The following is a 21,187-nucleotide window of genomic DNA, read 5'->3' as shown; positions in this document are numbered from 1 at the left end:
GGCTGTTCCCTACATACCCCCACATTTTAGTTGCTTAATATTCATTTCTAAAACTACATCAAAACTTTGAATACCACCTTGATTGACCTCTCGTATTGCCTCTGAAATTTTACAGGGTCCGTTAAACTAGATTCTAGCATTGCTGGACTACAGAACTTGACAAAATATTTGGAGTATCTATACAAAAGATAACTTATGGATTTGGAAACACAAAATAACAGTAAAACTGCAGGAAATATTTAACATTTTATTTTTATGCATATAAAAACAAATCAATCAAAAATATCACTAGAAATCAAAATAAAAGCAGATAATTGTAGAATTATTATATACCTTCTGAGTATAGAAATAAAATGCCTTTTCAAACAATGTACATCATATTCAATTGAGCAAACCTTGACTATCTTTATTTGTTTTCAAAGTCAATGAGTAAAAGTTAGAAATTTTAAATATCCTGTATTTAGAAATTGTATAAAAAAACGACTTTTAGTATTCTGAAAATCCTGAAATTTATTATTAATCCTGAATTTTTTTTCCCCTTGATCTTGTAACTTTTCTGGTAATATCTATGCTTATTTGGCAATTGAAAGTAAAAGAAAAAGGAAACAAGACAATTCTTCATAAATTTTCAAATAGTGCATTATTTAAGAAAAAAGATTATTGCATAAATTAAAAGTAATGCATAAATTAAAAGATGCATACATTAAAATATGCATAAATCAATAGATGCATAAATCAAAAGTTTCATTACATAGATAATTAAACAATCATGTGACATCAGAGGTCATGGGAGTATAACAAATTAATTGCACAAAATATTTTTAAAAAAAACATGTACATGTATGTGCTTTTCATAATGTGCCAAAATGAAAAAGTAAAATAGATTTACCCTGACAAAAATTTAATATTTTTGTATAACATCTTATAAATAAGAAAACATCTCTACATAATTATGTTTAACCAGCTGAAACTGTTACAAAGGATGTAAATAGTTGTTTACTGAAGTGTCTAACAAAAATGTGCAGTGGTCGGGATATATAACTTGCAAATCTGAGGTCTGTAGACCTTAATAGTAACATTTGGGTCATTTCTAGCTGGAGGTACAAAGATACAAAATGTTATGACTATGATACTGTCACATAATGAGTAGAACTATCCTTTCATAATTATAAATACATGTACTTGTTAAGGGAACAGATTGTCAATGTAAACATGACAGAAAAACACAAATCTAATAATAATTATCTAATAATGATACAATTGCATTTTAATTAAACATAGTGAATACATGTACAGTGTTTGTCAATTCAATTCAATTCAAAAACATAAATCTTTATTCATACAGTTATCAATAAAATACATAAGGAGTAACATTTTAATAAAAGACAATAAATGTAGCAGTTATTACATTCAAAATATGTAATTATATGCTTATATCGAACATTCAAAATAAATGATTTTAAGAGGTATCTAAATAAACCATGCACAAGTTTACATGTATATTGTTGCTCCAACTTAATTTTGTTGATAAAAAAGTTCCTTTAATTATGATATTTCTCAAATTAATGTGATAGGCATCAGAACACTCATCAACATTACTCCACTGTCTGAAATACAACTGGTGCACAAAGTGTTGGTTTTTCATACATGTATATCAATTTTGATGTCATATTATTTATGAAATGGTGAGCTACCACAAGTTCTTTGCAGTTTCAATAAATTTGTATAAAAATCAAAGATGGTTTGATAAGATAATGAACAAATGAATAATTTTGACAGCTAATTAAGAGTCTGGTGGTTGTCATGACAACTGCACCTGTGCCTGTTTTTCTCTGAGGTATTCTGGGTATTTTCTACATGCAGCTTGCATCATTGTTAAAAATCCTGGCACCCCAGTCTGTAAACAGAAAAAATATGCATGTAAACTTTTACACATTACAAAAAAATTAACCTTATTAATAAATGATCTGGAACCAGAAAAAACAAGTCTTTGTCACCACAGTCCACTAGTAAAGAGCAAGACCGGCCTGCACACGAGTGCTCTATACTGTTGGCTGATCCAAGTTTTTATTAGCTCACCTGACCACGAAGTGGTCATGGTGAGGTATAGTGATGGGGCTATGTCCGGCGTCCGTCGTCGTGCGTTGTGCGTCGTGCGTCGTGCGTCGTGCGTTGTGCGTCGTTCGTCGTCAACAATTGGGTTGTTAACAGTCTAGCAGTCACAGTTTTGATTGGATCATCATCAAACTTTGTCAGAATGTTTGTCTCAATGAAATACAGATCGAGTTCGAAGATGGGTTATCTCGGGTCAAAAACTAGGTCACAGGAGCTAAAAATAGAAAAAGCTTGTTAACACTCTAGAGGCTGCAGTTTTCATCCAAATATTCTGGAAATTTGTCAGGAAGGTTGTTTTGATGATATCTAGGTCAAGTTCGAAGATGGGTCATCTCTGGTCAAAAACTAGGTCACGAGCTAAAAATAGAAAAAGCTTGTTAACACTCTAACAATTGGGTTGTTAACAGTCTAGCAGTCACAGTTTTGATTGGATCATCATCAAACTTTGTCAGAATGTTTGTCTCAATGAAATACAGATCGAGTTCGAAGATGGGTTATCTCGGGTCAAAAACTAGGTCACAGGAGCTAAAAATAGAAAAAGCTTGTTAACACTCTAGAGGCTGCAGTTTTCATCCAAATATTCTGGAAATTTGTCAGGAAGATTGTTTTTGATGATATCTAGGTCAAGTTCGAAGATGGGTCATCTCTGGTCAAAAACTAGGTCACGAGCTAAAAATAGAAAAAGCTTGTTAACACTCTAATAATTGGGTTGTTAACAGTCTAGCAGTCACAGTTTTGATTGGATCATCATCAAACTTTGTCAGAATGTTTGTCTCAATGAAATACAGATCGAGTTCGAAGATGGGTTATCTCGGGTCAAAAACTAGGTCACAGGAGCTAAAAATAGAAAAAGCTTGTTAACACTCTAGAGGCTGCAGTTTTCATCCAAATATTCTGGAAATTTGTCAGGAAGGTTGTTTTAATGATATCTAGGTCAAGTTCGAAGATGGGTCATCTCCGGTCAAAAACTAGGTCACAGGAGCTAAAAATAGAAAAAGCTTGTTAACACTCTAGTGGCTGCAGTTTTCATCCAAATATTTTGGAAATTTGTCAGGAAGGTTGTTTTGATGATATCTAGGTCAAGTTCGAAGATGGGTCATCTCCGGTCAAAAACTAGGTCACAGGAGCTAAAAATAGAAAAAGCTTGTTAACACTCTAGTGGCTGCAGTTTTCATCCAAATATTCTGGAAATTTGTCAGGAAAGTTGTTTTGATGGTTTCTAGGTCAAGTTCAAAGATGGGTCATCTCCGGTCAAAAACTAGGTCACAGGAGCTAAAAATAGAAAAAGCTTGTTAACACTCTATAGGCTGCAGTTTTCATCCAAATATTCTGGAAATTTGTCAGGAAGGTTGTTTAGATGATATCTAGGTCAAGTTTGAAGATGGATCATGTCTGGTCAAAAACTAGGTCACAGGAGCTAAAAATAGAAAAAGCTTGTTAACACTCTAGTGGCTGCAGTTTTCATCCAAATATTTTGGAAATTTGTCAGGAAGGTTGTTTTGATGATATCTAGGTCAAGTTCGAAGATGGGTCATGTCTGGTCAAAAACTAGGTCACAGGAGCTAAAAATAGAAAAAGCTTGTTAACACTCTATAGGCTGCAGTTTTCATCCAAATATTCTGGAAATTTGTCAGGAAGGTTGTTTAGATGATATCTAGGTCAAGTTTGAAGATGGATCATGTCTGGTCAAAAACTAGGTCACAGGAGCTAAAAATAGAAAAAGCTTGTTAACACTCTAGTGGCTGCAGTTTTCATCCAAATATTCTGGAAATTTGTCAGGAAGGTTGCTTAGATAATATCTAGGTCAAGTTCGAAGATGGGTCATCTCCGGTCAAAAACTAGGTCACAGGAGCTAAAAATAGAAAAAGTTTGTTAACACTCTAGTGGCTGCAGTTTTCATCCAAATATTCTGGAAATTTGTCAGGAAGGTTGTTTTGATGATATCTAGGTCAAGTTGGAAGATGGGTAATGTCCGGTCAAAAACTAGGTCAAAGGAGCTAAAAATAGAAAAAGCTTGTAAACACTCTAGTGGCTGCAGTTCTCATCCAAATATTCTGGAAATTTGTCAGGAAGGTTGTTTTGATGATATCTAGGTCAAGTTGGAAGATGGGTCATGTCCGGTCAAAAACTAGGTCACAGGTGCTAAAAATAGAAAAAGCTTGTTAACACTCTAGTGGCTGCAGTTTTCATCCAAATATTTTGGAAATTTGTCAGGAAGGTTGTTTTGATGATTTTCAGGTCAAGTTCGAAGATGGGTTATCACCGGTCAAAAACTAGGTCACAGGAGCTAAAAATAGAAAAAGCTTGTTAACACTCTAGTGGCTGCAGTTTTGATCCAAATATTTTGGAAATTTGTTTTGAAGGTTGTTTTGATGATTTCTAGGTCAAGTTAGAAGATGGGTTAACATCAGTAAAAAACTAGGTCACAGGAGCTAAAAAGAGAAAAATCTTGTTAACACTCTAGTGGCTGCAGTTTCGATTAAAAAATTCTGGAAATTTGTCAAGAAGATTGTTTTGATGATTTCTAGGTCAAGTTCGAAGATGGGTCGTCTCTGGTCAAAAACTAGGTCACAGGAGCTAAAAATAGAAAAAGCTTGTTAACACTCTAATGGTTGCAGTTTTCATCCAAACATTCTGGAAATTTGTCAGAAAGGTTGTTTTTGATGATTTCTAGGTCAAGTTCGAAGATGGGTCATCTCAGGTCAAAAACTAGGTCACAGGAGCTAAAAATAGAAAAAGCTTGTTAACACTCTAATGGCTGCAGTTTTCATCTAAATGTTCTGGAAATTTGTCAAGAAGGTTGTTTTGATGATATCTAAGTCAAGTTCGAAGATGGGTCATCTCCGGTCAAAAACTAGGTCACAGGAGCTAAAAATAGAAAAGCTTGTTAACACATTAGGGGCTGCAGTTTTCATCCAAATATTCTTGAAATTTGTCAGGAAGGTTGTTTTGATGATGTCTAGGTCAAGTTCGAAGATGGGTTATCTCCGGTCAAAAACTAGGTCACAGGAGCTAAACATAGAAAAAGCTTGTTAACACTCTAGTGGCTGCAGTATTGATTCAAATATTCTGGAAATTTGTCAGGAAGGTTGTTTTGATGATTTCTAGGTCAAGTTAGAAGATGGGCCATCTCAGGTCAAAAACTAGGTCACAGGAGTTAAAAATAGAAAAAGCTTGTTTACACTCTAGTGGCTGCAGTTTTTATTCAAATATTCAGGAAATTTGTCAAGAATGTTGTTTTGATGTTTTCTGGGTCAAGTGCTAAGATTGGTCATGTCTGGTCAAAAACTAGGTCACAGGAGCTAAAAATAGAAAAATCTTTTTAACACTCTAGTGGCTGCAGTTTTGCTCCAAATTTCCTGGAAATTGGTCAGGAAGGTTGTTTTGATGATTTCTAGGTCAAGTTTGAATATGGGTCGTGTCCAGTCAAAAATTAGGTCACATTGCCCAAATATGGAAAAATCTTTATAACACACTAGAGGTCACATGTTTGACTCAGTCGCATCAAACTTGGTCATGATGCTTGTTTAAGACATTGCTTGGATGCGGTTGTGTCAGGTGAGCGATCCAGGGCCATCATGGCCCTCTTGTTTCATCTTGATATCTCTAAAATTGGAAATTTATGTTTGTATATGTATATATGTACCAGGTATGCATTGTGAGAATAACGAAAAGAATTAATCTTTCTTCCAATGCAAGTCAAAAAGAACTTCCCAAAAAGCTGCAACGTTTTTTTTTAGATGGTGGACTACTTTCTATATTTGTTTAAATATTGCATGTTAAGATTTTGAAGGACCATGAAGATACAAATAGTACATTACCTTGGCACCCCAGTTTATCAGCCATGTTGGAATGGATCCTTTTGGGTCATCATAATACCTCATATATGCTGAAAAACAAAAAGAGAGGATTTTGATACTTTAAAACCATTTACATGTAGTAATGTACCATCATAAATTTGTATAATTAAATTGTATCTGGGGCTGTCATGTATGTAGGGAATTCTGAAATAAAAATAATAGCACTAGGAAGGTAACAGTTTAGATCTAAGACAGACAGTAATGTTGCTCATACTACATGTATAACTCTTAAACATCATCTCTCAGTAACAACCAAAATTTTTGTTTCCCAAAGGTTGTTGCTCTACAGAGTTTATAATGTAAATCAAAGCAAAGAAAACAAAAAATTTGAGCAAACATTCGAGACATAATTAATATAACATGTGCAACTGAAATCTCTTTCTCCCTATCATTTGCTTATTCATAACTAGTATTTAAACCTATAGAATTTTAAAAGCATTGAATCTAACAATCAGTTCCGACCAGAAAATATGTAACAAGACTTATTCTTTACATGAAGTTAGGGGTTGACGGAATAGATGATTTTGGAAATATACACCCACCTTTAGAGCCACATTTTCCATCTGTCGTAAGAGCACAACTTTGTATATAATCTTCAACACGTATAACGCCATCTTTCTCAGGAATTGAAGCGACTTTCTCGCTCTTCGCCATGACAACCCATATCTTCTTACCATTATAATCCATCTCCCGCAATGAACGAGCATATACATACTAATTACTTGTTAAAGAATATACTAGTAATCATTATGAATATGATAAAACAAGAAAGAAGTAATTTAAAGTGATCAAATCTTAGGATGACTGTGGCACTATCATTTTTCCTTTGAATAACACAGTATTCACATTTAAGCTTACTTCCTGACCTTCAGCTAGTGTGGAAAAATGGTTTTGATTCTAGTACGGCTGGAACTGAAAAATTTCCAATTTGAGAGTCAAAAACCACTCCAGGACCCCCTAAATTGCATGTAGTTATTCAAAAAAGTATGATGTTCGTAAAAATGTTTCAACTGTATGAGTTTATACATGTATCATAATAAAATATCTAACTATCCTATTTCAAGGAAAAATACACATTCTTGGTTCTGTCAATAGTCAGATGATTGACACCAAATGATACTTATGGTAAGCAGAAATTACATGTAGTCTATTTTGACTAATATTGTCTGTTATTAACCCTCAGCCTGTTGGCAACATCTAATTCTACCCATGTGACCAGTACAGACCATGATCAACCAGCACATCCGTTCCATCTGATCATGGTAGGCACTGATCCCTATTCTCTCAGTACATATTTTGAAATTCTCCCTAAAAATGATGAATGGTTTTGTCTAGATTGATAGATGGACAAGTCCATTTAATATATTAAGTGTGGCTAGTGTTAAAACATGTTTCTGCAAAAAGGATACATCTCTGTGTGACATGGGCCATGGATAATTTACATGCCAGTAGATATACTTCCTCCCCATGGCTTCTGTTTCATATAATTCTACAAAGAAAAAAAAAAGAGCAAAATAAATTATGACATTGACATTTTGTTGACAAACCTTTCATATAATATGAAACAAAAAATTATTTCACCATTCTTTCCTTAAATGAAGCAAATTGCCAGTTGTACAAAACCCCAGTTTCATAGAATGATAGCAACTTTCACATAGGCTAGCCTGATTACATAAAGACTAATAATATTGCAGACTGAAAGCTGCAATATTGAATTTATTTAAACTTTGCATGATGTAAGAATATGATAACAAAAAAAACATTCTAATTGGGGTCAACAACCTTGTTAAGAAATTAGATTTATTTATATATCATAAACCACAAAGACAGTAAAAGAATTAGTTTATAGGCTTAATGCGAACAATTAAGATATTTTGCTGCCATTTTCTCTTAATACCTTTATGAAAACTTAAAACATTCTTACCATTAACATATGAGTCCCATTTTTTCCTGTATTCTAGATCCATATACACCTGAGCACATACATCTGGCAGAACATCATCTAATATCCCATATACTTTGTACTCGTATAGTCCTGATTTCTATAATCAAAACAATTATACCTTTATTCTTAAATAGTAACATGACAATCAAATTAAATCTTAGTCTCAATATAATGTCTTAGTGTTTAATAATTTGGCAGCTTTACTTATAGTTTAGAACTGTTCACAGACTGGGGATAAAATGCTTTGCGACCCTGTGACACTTCTGTTAGGGCTGTCATTGAAAATTGTGGTATAAAGTATCATTCATTTCCATCATTGCATCCAATATTGATTCGAAAAATTAATGGTACATGTTTAAAAACATTTTTAAAATACTGTTAGCCAACATTGAACCAAGACTTCTTATTATTTTTGGGAGGTGTTTTGTTAGTTTCCATTGTTAATTATGATTTATGCATTGATTTTAAATAATAGTATAACTCTGGATACTTTCATCCATAATTACAGCCAGATGGCCAAGTGATCAGTATGACAGAATTGTAATCACATATGTATGTGGTTGCAAGTTTGAATTGGTAACAAAGCATGTTCAGAAACAAATGAATTTTTCCTTGACACAGACCTATTCTTTTTCTGAATGTGATCACTTTAGTAGATTTTTCATGAATTCAAGATATTATAAGGGAAAAGAGTCAACTCGGCCCTATACCAACTCGGCACGGGTCAACTCGGCACGGGTCAACTCGGCCCACTTAACAAAAATACATAAAACGTATAAACTTTGCTTTGCATGTTGTTAAGGTAAATGAATGACAAGAAATATCTTATTATTATATAATTATACATTGTTCTCCTGCTGAAATAAAGTATATTTAGAAAAAAAAAATGTTTTTTATTTGTCTTGCAGATTCGATAAGATTATTATAAATGTGTTTCCTTAGATGCATTTTGTTTGTAAAGTAACGTTATTATCGCTAGTTTGGGGCGATTAAAAGTCCGATTTTAAAATTTATTACATCAATTAAAGGCTGTTAATCTTAGCTTTCTCTCAGTATATATTTCAACACATTCTTTGACACTGAAGGTATTTAAGTTTACAGTTAAACCTACCACGAGTCATAAATACAGAGAGAGATACGCTATCAGTTATCTTTACTTGTAATTTTACTGATAAGAAAAGCCTTTCTGCTGCTAGTTCGGAAACTGTCAGTCCATGTATTATAAATAATTACCATAATTACAATAAATAATGAATATTTATAACACAAACCTAAATATTTATAATTGAAAAGTGGGCCGAGTTGACCCGTGCCGAGTTGGAATAGGGCCGAGCTGACTCGGGGGCCGAGTACGTTTTAGGGCCGAGCTGACCCGGATTCATTATAAGCATGCACAAAAAATATGATGCCACAGTAGTCAGTACATGATAAAATAGTAAAAGAAAACACAATGTATAAAAAATAATGTTTCAATAAACCTATCTCTTCATAAATGAGGAAGTCCTATTTTAAAATAATCATGCTATAAAACTACATCATGAAAATTATATATGAAAATTACCTCATTGTACATTCTGTAAATAGTGACACCGTGAGATTCTGTAAAGAACTCCCAGCCCTCAGTTTGTGGTTCTTCTAATTCCTTGCAAGCCAACTCGAAGTCGGAATCTTTAAATGCTAAATCAGTCATGCCTTCTCCGTTTGCACTCGATTTTGAAAATGATAGTTCAAATTGTTAACGTTTTATCTACTTGTTTTTCTGTGTTTACACGTGTTGTTCGCAGTTTGTCGACCTGAACACGAAATCACATGTTTGGAGCTGTCAAAGTTTGTTTACTTCCGCATCCAAGGAGACATGCGCATTGACCGATATGAAAGGATAGTTCTTTACATTAAAGCAAAGTAACGCAACTTTACGTGTACGCAAATTGCACAGTTTCATATGTAACAGAAGCATTTCATTTCTTTATTTATTTAATAATGACGTATTTCCTTTCTTTCTTTGTTTAGCAATGATGATATAAGAGATTTTTGCGCATTGCGTTCATGTAAAATAGTGAAGACTTGGAGCAGAACGGACTTTGCGATTTAGGCATCAGCCCATGCTGATCTCCTTTGGTTAATTTAATCGACATTCACTTCACGTTAATTGTTTGCCAATTGAATTTACAAAATATGCACGATCATGACATTGTTAAACAGCATATATATAACTACCAGCAAGCATGGTATCAACTCGGCCCTATACCAACTCGGCACGGGTCAACTCGGCACAGGTCAACTCGGCCCTCTATTAAAAACATATATATTAGGATATAGATTGTTTAGTTAATAAAAATTTTAAGAAGAAAATTACTATAATGTTTTTCAGAAATATGATCACTTACAAACAGAAATTGAAAAAGTTGGCAGAGTACCTGTACGTATTGTTTGAAATTATCTTTGTTAAGAAGAGATAACAAGACAATATATGTTAAATATTGATCAATAAATAGAGTTTTTAGATTGAATTTTTGTGACATTAAATGTAATTGCATTTAATACTGTGTGTTCTTTAATACGACCAATGCTTTTTTAACGATATTTTTTTTACAAAAAATCTGGAGTAGCAAAAAATGCATTCTTTCTTTCTCTACAAATTTACATACAAATTGGTACTTTCATCAATAAAACTTTTCAATATCCTTTAGTAGAGGTCTGTTAGTGTGAAAATGTTAAACCATGAAAGTTATGATGAAAACATATCAAAAGTAATAAAAGTAATCATTACCAGTAATATATAATTAATGGCCGAGTTGACCCGTGCCGAGTTGGAATAGGACCGAGCTGACTCGAGGCCCGAGTACGTTTTAGGGCCGAGCTGACACTGATTCCTCATTGTCAACAAGAGACATGAAGGTGCCAGCATGCATTAATAATGATTTTACTGATACCGTAGCATCCACTAACAGCACGGATTTATATTACATAATATACGTAATATAAATCCGTGGTAACAGTAAGCAGGCATTATATATGCATTTTTAAAATCCTAATTACTATTCAAAAGGATTAAAGACCATGTAGACTATACGTACATGTATATTACATATAAAGTATTACCTTTATAAAGTATTTTTTCTAGAATTACTTTTTACGCAATCGCAACACTGTATCCAGGCATTTAGATGTAACAAAATTCTCAGGTCCAGGAATACAAAGTTTTTTCTTCTTCTAGGATTGCTTTTAAAGGGCGATTCATCTATAAGTTATATAAACGTACATGTATGTATTGTATTGTATGTGCACGGGTTTCTTAACAATTATTAGATTGGAGGGAATAAAACAATAAATAACTAATATTTGAGAGTATAAAGGTCGGCAGGTGATAGACCTTTTTGTGATCACCGACATTTTTCTATAATTTACTATGTTTCTCTATTATAAAATTGATTTACAGGATTTTGTACATGTATGTTAATAAGAATGTAAATTAAGGGAGATAAGTATGCAGTTTCAAGGTTCAAGGTTTATTTGAATACGTCAGGGCCCATATGGGCATGTGACAACATAAAACAGTACGTACATACAAAATAATACAAAATGGCAAATAATATGTAAAAACAAAATACTACAAAATGGCAAATTATAAATGGTCATACAACTCCATGATGTAATAAAATTACTGTAATAATTGACTGATAATTGAGGATGAGAGAGAAAAATCAAAAATCATTGCGAGAAAAAACAAAGAGAAAAGACATAATCTAATAAGCTAACATTATTTAAATAATAACATAATATTTTTGCAAAATATGGCAAGTTTCAAAAGGATATCTTTATTACTTTGGTTCATTAATTTTTCAAATTTTAAAGCACTTGGACGTTCATAGAAATATTTATCAAGATACAGCTTTCTTGTATTAACTAAATGTGAACATTCAAAAAGATAATGGAATTCGTCGCCTAAAGAGTTACTGGTACATAGGTTACAAGTTCTAAGTTCTCTTGGAATATCATCAAACCTTCCTTTTTCAATAGGAAGTTTGTGATTCATACTTCTAAATTTAAAGAGAATTAAAGCTAAATTCATAGGTAACTTGCTGAGGTATGGCTCAAAACAAAAATCCTGTTTATAAATCCTGTAATTTAGACATTTACTGGAATTATTAAGTATATATAGACAGTATGGCTGTGGAGTTGTTCCCCTTGTAACGGATTTTCAGGACGGCTGCTACCTACAGGAATGATCTCTAACGCGTTAATGGGTAGTTTTTAATAAACGCATGAATAAAGAAATCGCTTCAGTTACTGTAAAATATTGTGCATACATTGTTTACTCGAGAATATCCTAACATATATGGTATTGGATGACCCACTTCAAATTTCATTTAAAGTTTACCTAGGTATATTAATGTCATGTAAATATAAATATACCTGTAAATATATATACCTGGTTTAACCAAATTTCTATGTCAGCTTCATATTGACGCGAGTTCATCAGGTGATGTGTACATGCGTGGAAAATTTTCGGAGTCCCATATGTTGTAGTGTGTTTTACAAATGTGTATTTTGAATCTCGCCTACATATGTGTCACTCTACACATGTATTAACTTTAGGAAATTTTATAATCTTTGTTGCTGTGGACGATACCAAACTATATTTTCTAACGCTTGTATTGCACGAGGTAAGGCATTGATTTTATTATTCTAGTGTAAATTTTATATACATTCAGCTATTTACGTTATTCCGTTGGAGGCCATCGTTTTTGCATCGGCGACCTCAACGTCGGGTACCCAAGGCCGAACCATTAACATTTTACATGTTGTACATGTATCAAACGTGGGTATCAGACGATGCGGTGACGTCCAATACACCCAGAACGCCGCAAGCGATAGAATAATTAAGAAAAGAGACGATTCCCGTCCAACCGTCCGCCCCATTTTGCCTCAATATTTGATGTAATTTTAAACATTCACTGAATATAATTCTAATGCAGTTAATATTTTAAATGTTCATGTTTCAGTACCATTGCAGTAAAAGACACTTAAATACTCGAAAAGAAGAAGTTAAAAGTGATTTCTGTAACTGGTATAACATTCTACATCTGTAACAAATTATCAAATAGCTGGAGGTATAATAAAAATAAAGTTCCTTTTTGATGGATTTTGTTTTCAGCGGTTGTACATAGTATCGATTAAAAACAATTCTAAGTATCGTTTTACATTGTAGAATCAACATGTTTAATGTAGAAGATAAGAACGGAGACAGTTTACGCAATAAAGTGCAATCAATCAGTTGCGAGTCGGTGGAAGAATCGCAGAAAAATTATGGGAAATGGGCAGAAACATACGAAAAGGTAATTTTGAACTTTCCTATCACATCTTCCCGGCCCATTCCGTTAATCTTCGGATGATTACCGAGATGTTCCGATTACTAGATCTACCAATCGTAAAACTTCGCCTTTTCCGTTATACTTCGTATAATGCCATGATCTACTCCTCATTTCATGCTAAAAATAATTGATACACACAAATTATGATGTATGTAGAGAAGAGAAGATATTGCTTCAAACATGTCCTTTAAGCCCTGATTAGTGGTCACATGTTTCAACGTACTAGTAATGGACGAGTGACCGATTAGAATTTAAAGTTCCGTCCAGGCTTGTTACGTAATAGTGACAGAAAATGGACGAGTAAGTAGGAGACGAACACAAGGGCATAAGCAGAAGCCTAACGGAATACAACGGAGAACAATTTCAGAATAATAAAACCACAGACATTTAGGATGTGGAGCTCAAAACGCCTTTAAAATCCAAATAAAATGCATATTTGTCAATCTTAGCATATGTACTGATCATATATATCAAAAAACTTAATATAAGCCGTTTTGAAAAAAAAATCATATTTCAACGTCTATAATATTTCGGCAAAAATGCCCCCAGGTTAATATTTGAAAACAACGTGTGAAATATATCTCCAATATTTAATGCATATAAAACGTTTTTGAAACGTTCATGTTTTGCAAAATTAAAATAATTCTGTTGTATACATAGAATGAAAAGTAGAAAAAGCTAGAAACTCAAAATTTTCCAAGAAGTTATATATTATCGTTTTAAAATTACATAGCTTAAAAAGACTTGAAAATTAGCCTCCTTATCAATAACATAAGGCAATGGCATATTTTTTAAGTCATCCCTTTAATAAAAGGGCAGACAACTTTTTGTCCCTTTCTCGTAAGGGAAGGAGAATTCTGTGATGCGTCTATGTGGTCGCACGGTCACTTCCCTTCAAACATGTCCTCGATGCATGTATGTGGTCGCATGGTCGAAAATCTCTAATATATTGACAACGTTAACAAAGGCGTTTTGGTACGGAACAGTCAGGTGCTAAATCTTTACGTTCTTAAAAAACTGTTGAAACCATAATAAGTAATGTTAAAGTATATTTATGACTTTGTTACTTCTGTATTGGAGTATCAAAAGTCCAATAAGGACTTCTTTCATTGACTATTTGTAGCACAAAAGTAGCCTCCCTTTGGAACCCTTACACCATTTGCAATGTTATCAGGGCAGGTCACTCTAATGAACTCTTTTTTTGAGCACAACAGTAACCTCCCTTTTGAACCCTAACACCATTTGCAATGTTTGCAGGGGAGGTCACTCTAACCAACTTTTAGGCACAACAGTATATATCCTCCCTTTTGAACCCTTACGCCATTTTCAATCTTTCAGGGAGGTCACTGTAATCAACACTTTAGCACAATAGTAACCTCCCTTTTGAATCCTTACCCAATTTGCAATGTTATCAGGGGAGGTCATTCTAGCTGAGATCTTTTTTTAACCAAACAGTTACCTCCCTTTTAAAACCTTTTGCCATTTTCAATGTTTTCAGGGGAGGTCAATCTAACCGACTCTTTTTTAGCACAACAGTCACCTCCATTTGCAATGTCATCAGGAGAGGCCATTCTAACCGACTCAATTTGTAGCGTAACAGTCACCTCCCTTTTAAACCGTCACCTCCCTTTTAAACCCTTACAACATTTGCAATATTTTCCAGAGATGTCACTCTAACCGACTCTGTTTTAGATCAAAAGCTACCTCCCTTTTGAACCTTACCCTTCCCCTGAAAACATTGCAAATGGCGTAAGGTTCAAAAGGGAGGAAACATCTTCTTGTGACAATCCAAAAGCACTATATTAGATATTTGGCATGTGGATTTCTACCAAGTTTGTTCAAATATAAGCCCTACTGTAGGGCCAAAATTGGCCCCGTCCCAGGAGTCATTGATTTTCCTTACATGTTTACATGTATACTAAAAACTTAAAAATCCTATTGTGTAGAGCTTAGATATTTGGAATGAAACATCTTCTAGTGGATGATTACCAAGTTTGTTCAGATGAAAGCCCTAGGGTCAAAATTGGCCCGGCTCAAAATTAAGGTCATTGGTTTTCCTTATATGTATATAGTAAAAACTTAAAAAATCTTGTGAAAATCCAGAAGAGGTAGAGCTGAGATATTTGGCATGAAACATGTTCTAGTGTATGTCTACCATGTTTGTTGAAATAAAACTCCTAGGGTCAAAATTGGCCCCGCCCCAGCGGATCGAGGTCGACAGTTCAATCCCCAGCCAGGTCAGATGTTTGTTTTTCCTTCTCTTTTTCTGTCATCTTTTTCTAAGTTTACCTCTCATTTAGTGACAGGCTGAACTGTTTAATAAAATTGCTGCGAGAGTTAAAATTAGAAATCAACAACATCTAAATCACTGGTTCAATTTTGAAATAATTTTACACAAAAATTTCCTTGGTGACAGTGTACAAAAATGTTCAGATTAGCTGTCCTTTATTTTCAAATTGTGCTTCTGGGGTGAAAAGGGGATCCACTTTGATCTTTTTACCTATTTCACAGGTGAGCGATCCAGGGCCCTCTGGCCCCTCTTGTTCCAAAAACTTTTTAATTTTGGTATCTTGTTACAGTTTCCAAAACAAACACCTATTTTTCACATAGATGAACCTGATAAAACATTCTCTACTTCTTTTGCTCCGTTGGGAATAATCAAAGTGAATGAGTATTTAGTATGGAAGTCGTTTTACATTTTGTTACAATTATGACACATTACTGAATATTAAGCGCAAATTTCTTCAGTTGTTAAACAAAATAATATGCTATAATACCATTATCAAAACATTATAAAACACATGTTTGACGTTTCTAAAGCATTAAAAAAGTATGGATTTCTGAGGCATAATGTTCCTTTAAATCACAGTCTAACACAAAAAATGCCGCTTCATACTGCAATATACCAATCTTCCCCATTCAACACTGCTGAGGCGTCTTTACTGTTTAACAAGTGCAACACAATTTCCTTTGTACCACATTAACTAATCACTGACGTTTTTGACGTTTCGGGACTGTGAAGGTCTGGACCAGTAACTTGGGTTATTCCCTCACACTGTCTTAAAAACACATAATTAAATACGGTATTAGTTTATGCAGGCCAACATAAATGAGCCGCGTCACGACAAAACCAACATAATGGGTTTGCGACCAGCATAGATCCAGACCAGCCTGCACATCCGCGCAGTCTGATCAGGATCCATGCTGTTCGCTTACAGACCCTATAACAAGTAGAGAAACTGATAGCGAACAGCATGGATCCTGATCAGACTGCGCGGATGCGCAGGCTGGTCTGGATCCATGCTGGTCGCAAGCGCACTATGTTGGTTTTGTCGTGACGCGGCTCAAATGTGAGTATTATTTTCATTTTCAGGATTTACTTCAATTTGGATACTCCGCCTATTTAGCTGTATGCAAACAAATATGCGAAAAGTTCCCACCAGAATCTCGATCTTCTGTTCGCATATTAGATATTGGAGCCGGGACAGGCCTTGTTGCCAAAGAGGTGAGCATTTAAAATTTATAGAGGAATGATGGCTTACTGTTAAATATATTTGCATTTCATTACATTGCACCGACACTGGTTAGTACATGACAATCAAAGAGGTAATGGTTCTACTTCTGCAAATTGACTCAGAAAATAATTAATGGATTTTTATTTTTATTTTTTATATCTTATCTTTTGACAGATATACTTTAACTACACTTTTAACGGTATACTTATTTTCATCAAAAAGAAATATAAGCAGTCACGTTTCAACAACTTATATTTCACCACATTAAAGCAATATCAACTGTTTAACCATTTAAAGATACTAGTATAACAGCTTAGCTATTAATGTTTACGTCACATGATACTTCCTTAAGATAGTATTTTGTCAACACATACATGCACACCATTGTATGATATTTTATAAGATCTCTGCCGTATTTCTGTCGTATTATCGCTTTGTTGCCTCGAAAATCCATACAAGCGAAAATACGAATAGACGACAAAGTCCAATTTTGCTGTCCCTTCGTGTTTTCGCAATTTCGCATTTTGAGGCGAAGAAGCGAAAATACGACATGACGTAAATCAGCAACCATAAACATTAGTACAGTAATTTTAGTCCACGTTTAATTATTTTACTAATACGAGGATCATCTACATTCTAAAAATACATTTTAATACACTTGTTACTATATATAGTAACAAAATCGCCTATGATTTCAACTGATTATGAGTGTCAGAAGATGTGCAAAAGTAATTAACTCTGTAGAAGTTACTGTACTGTACAGAAGAAATGCAGACAGGAATTTAACGACCATTGTTTTCGGGGCCATTATTCATTTTGCGGGACGATTATCACCTTCCGGCCCTACTCTGCCGTGTATTAATCTCTTTATACAAAACCCATGTTTTAACTACAGTTACGACAGCAAGGGTTTAAGAACATAGATGCACTCGAGCCACAAGAAACAATGCTGAATGAAGCCCGGAAACTTAACCTGTATGAGAACTATTTCCAGACATTCATTACCGAAAAACCCTCTGACATTCCTGCCAGTAAGTTATAAACACTTCAAAAATCTGAAACAAATTAAGTAATCCAGTTAGAACGTGATATAAGAATTAGAACATATAAATTATATACATTTTTTCAGGCGTGCAGTTAGACTTCAGAAATTTTAATAACATAATGAAAGGAAGTTAGGTACTACAGTGACATAATGAAACTAGGTTGTTACTTCTGTGTTGCCAAGGGAAACAATTAAAATATGTACTTACTGTATATAGCAACATTGCAGACTTTGATCAGACGGCTCTTGGCTGGCACTGGAGCATATGCATGACATTTTATCAGCCATTATTTTTGTATACATATAAAGGGTCTTGCTTATATATAATTTGCATTATTAATTCTAGTACATAGTAATTTTCTTTTTCTTTCTTTTTCATCTCAGATACATACGATGCCCTTACCGGAAGTGGAATATACGCAGCAGGAGCTCACGTGCCATGTGAAGCTTTGATCGAAATGATCAGACTTGTGAAACCAGGTTCGAAATTTGTGAATTTATAATATACTGATATTATACTGTAGAAGTCTGATAATGATTTATCATTTTTATCATTTTTATATATTGTTTATTTGTTTCCGATAGTTGTACAGCTTACGGTAGTTGGTGGCTTACGATATTGGTTCGTTCTGGGACTAAAAATGTGCATCTCTCTGTCCCAGGTTCGGCTTACGGTATTGGTATACTGTTTACGAAAATCACTCGTACTGCGTACAATTACTTGTATAGTGTGATATATTGAACCGATTTTTGGTGAACATAAAGTCACCGCTTTGTCTGTCCGTTCGTCCGTCTTACTGTCCGTCCGTCCGCTTTTCTTGTCCGGGACATAACTTTGGAACAACAAGAGGTATCATCATGTAACTTTGTAGGTAGATAGATCTCATTGAGTAGGTGTGCAGTGCACAAGAACCGTAACTCTGCCTTGCCTATTTTTTGAATTATTGCCATTTGTTTATTTTTACACTTTGAACTTTGTCCGGGACATAACTCTAAAACTATAAGAGTTCTGAACATGAAACTTTGTAGGTAGATAGATCTCATTGGTTAGAAGTGCAATGCTAAAGAACCATAACTCTGTCTTGCCTAATTTTGGAGTTATTGCCCTTTGTTCATTTTGACACTTTGAACTTTGTCTGGGACATTACTCTAAAACTATAAGAAATATCAACATGAAACTTTGTAGGTAGATAGGTCTCATTGGTTAGAAGTGCAGTGCTAAAAAAAACCAATGACTCTGCCTTGCCTTATTTTGAAGTTATTGCCCTTTGTTTATTTTTACTTTTTGACTTTTGTCCGGGATATAACTCTAAAACTATTAGAGATATCAACATGAAACTTTGTAGGTAGATAAATCTCATTGGTTAGAACTGCAATGCTAAAGAACCTAAACATAGCCTTGTCTATAATTGGAGTAATTGCCCCTTTGTTTATTTTTACACTTTGAATTTTACCCAGGACATAACTCTGAAACTATATGAGGTATCATCACGGAACTTTATAGATAGATAGATAGATCTCATTGAATAGAAGTGCAGTGCAAAAAGCCATAACTTTGCCTTGCCTTATTTTTAAATTATTGCCATTTGTTTATTTTTACACTTTGAACTTTGTCCGGGACATACATTTTGTAACTCTAAAACTATAAGAGTTATGAACATGCAACTTTGTAGGTAGATAGATCTCATTGGTTAGAAAGTGCAGTGCTAAAGAACCATAACTCTGTCTTGCCTAATTTTGGAGTTATTGCCCTTTGTTCATTTTGACACTTTGAACTTTGTCTGGGACATTACTCTAAAACTATAAGAAATATCAACATGAAACTTTGTATGTAGATAGGTCTCATCGGTTAGAAGCGCAGTGCTAAAAAAAACCATAACTCTGCCTTGCCTTATTTTGAAGTTATTGCCCTTTGTTTATTTTTACTTTTTGACTTTTGTCCTGGATATAACTCTAAAACTATTAGAGATATCAACATGAAACTTTGTAGGTAGATAGATCTCATTGGTTAGAACTGCAATGCTAAAGAACCTAAACATAGCCTTGTCTAATTTTGGAGTAATTGCCCTTTGTTTATTTTTACACTTTGAATTTTACCCAGGACATAACTCTGAAACTATATGAGGTATCATCACGGAACTTTATAGATAGATAGATCTCATTGAATAGAAGTGCAGTGCAAAAAGCCATAACTTTGCCTTGCCTTATTTTTGAATTATTGCCATTTGTTTATTTTTACACTTTGAACTTTGTCCGGGACATAACTCTAAAACTATAAGAGTTATGAACATGCAACTTTGTAGGTAGATAGATCTCATTGGTTAGAAGTGCAGTGCTAAAGAACCATAACTCTGTCTTGCCTAATTTTGGAGTTATTGCCCTTTGTTCATTTTGACACTTTGAACTTTGTCTGGGACATTACTCTAAAACTATAAGAAATATCAACATGAAACTTTGTAGGTAGATAGGTCTCATCGGTTAGAAGCGCAGTGCTAAAAAAAACATAACTCTGCCTTGCCTTATTTTGAAGTTATTGCCCTTTGTTTATTTTTACTTTTTGACTTTTGTCCTGGATATAACTCTAAAACTATTAGAGATATCAACATGAAACTTTGTAGGTAGATAGATCTCATTGGTTAGAACTGCAATGCTAAAGAACCTAAACATAGCCTTGTATAATTTTGGAGTTATTGCCCTTTGTTCATTTTTACACTTTGAATTTTACCCAGGACATAACTCTGAAACTATATGAGGTATCATCACGGAACTTTATAGATAGATAGATCTCATTGAATAGAAGTGCAGTAAAGGTACAAACATTTAAATACATAGAGGATATTCAAGTTTTTCCTATTAATACAGGATTTATTTTCCTCGATTGGTATGAAAATAAATATTTCACGAGTGGTGGTAGCCACGAGTGAAATATGATAATTTTCATTCCACAAGATCAATATTTCATTAATAGATATATGATAAAAATGTAAATAAACACCATTTTCAGGCGGCTACATTACTCTTTCTACCCGGCATAGTCTTATTCAAGAGGCGGAGGCTTACAAAGATCTGGAACCATTAATGAATCGATTGGAGGCTGACGGCAAATGGAAAAAAGAATCTCGCGAGATTTGGCCGAGATTTTATCTCGATAAAGATGGAATCGTATGGTGCTTTAAAGTGCTGTAAAAAAGTCTGAAAACATTTTAGGAGTCGTCACACCAAAATAGAAGTGAATAACTGAAAGGGGCATTGTTTTAAAATGCAAGACATTTTTTACAGAAGGGTCTACACTAAAACAGTTTAATTTCAAACAGAATTGTGTCTACATTATA

At 34.0% G+C, this 21,187-nt stretch overlaps 2 protein-coding genes across 3 annotated transcripts; one reads left to right on the top strand and one right to left on the bottom strand.

Annotated features, from left to right (window-relative positions):
- Window positions 1-399: 399 nt before the first annotated feature.
- Window positions 400-9,789, bottom strand: LOC132719029 (phosphatidylcholine transfer protein-like). Its single transcript, XM_060702766.1, has 6 exons — window positions 9,482-9,789; window positions 7,900-8,017; window positions 7,385-7,464; window positions 6,518-6,689; window positions 5,937-6,004; window positions 400-1,897 (listed from the first exon to the last, which is right to left on the bottom strand). The coding sequence occupies exons 1-6, from the start codon at window positions 9,608-9,610 to the stop codon at window positions 1,802-1,804; spliced, it is 663 nt and encodes a 220-aa protein (XP_060558749.1). The 5' UTR covers window positions 9,611-9,789; the 3' UTR covers window positions 400-1,801.
- Window positions 9,790-12,216: 2,427 nt separating this feature from the next.
- LOC132719026 (ubiquinone biosynthesis O-methyltransferase-like) lies at window positions 12,217-21,187 on the top strand. Of its 2 annotated transcripts, none has more exons than XM_060702764.1 (6): window positions 12,217-12,305; window positions 13,133-13,259; window positions 16,669-16,800; window positions 17,706-17,841; window positions 18,240-18,335; window positions 20,860-21,187. In XM_060702764.1, exons 2-6 carry the CDS (start codon window positions 13,140-13,142, stop codon window positions 21,039-21,041), a joined length of 666 nt encoding a protein of 221 aa, XP_060558747.1. In that variant the 5' UTR covers window positions 12,217-12,305; window positions 13,133-13,139; the 3' UTR covers window positions 21,042-21,187. The 2 variants fall into 2 exon arrangements, with proteins under 2 accessions (XP_060558747.1, XP_060558746.1); XM_060702763.1 differs by lacking the exon at window positions 12,217-12,305 and adding an exon at window positions 12,546-12,587.

This window comes from Ruditapes philippinarum, unplaced genomic scaffold, assembly GCF_026571515.1.
Source record: "Ruditapes philippinarum isolate M1 unplaced genomic scaffold, ASM2657151v2 ctg2203_1_1_1_1, whole genome shotgun sequence".
NCBI classification, from domain to species: Eukaryota; Metazoa; Mollusca; class Bivalvia; order Venerida; family Veneridae; genus Ruditapes; species Ruditapes philippinarum.
This window is presented reverse-complemented; position numbering and strand designations above follow the sequence as displayed.

Excerpts from the sequence above, each read along its gene's own strand:
- LOC132719029 (XM_060702766.1), bottom strand. The coding sequence starts at position 9,610 with ATGACTGATTTAGCATTTAAAGATTCCGACTTCGAGTTGGCTTGCAAG. Across the intron at positions 6,690-7,384 it reads GGCCCATGTCACACAGAGAT|TATGTATATGCTCGTTCATT; the intron begins GTATCCTTTTTG and ends ACAAGTAATTAG. Across the intron at positions 6,005-6,517 it reads TGGAAAATGTGGCTCTAAAG|CATATATGAGGTATTATGAT; the intron begins GTGGGTGTATAT and ends TTTGTTTTTCAG.
- LOC132719026 (XM_060702764.1), top strand. The coding sequence starts at position 13,140 with ATGTTTAATGTAGAAGATAAGAACGGAGACAGTTTACGCAATAAAGTG. Across the intron at positions 16,801-17,705 it reads CAGGCCTTGTTGCCAAAGAG|TTACGACAGCAAGGGTTTAA; the intron begins GTGAGCATTTAA and ends TTTTAACTACAG. Across the intron at positions 18,336-20,859 it reads GATCAGACTTGTGAAACCAG|GCGGCTACATTACTCTTTCT; the intron begins GTTCGAAATTTG and ends CACCATTTTCAG.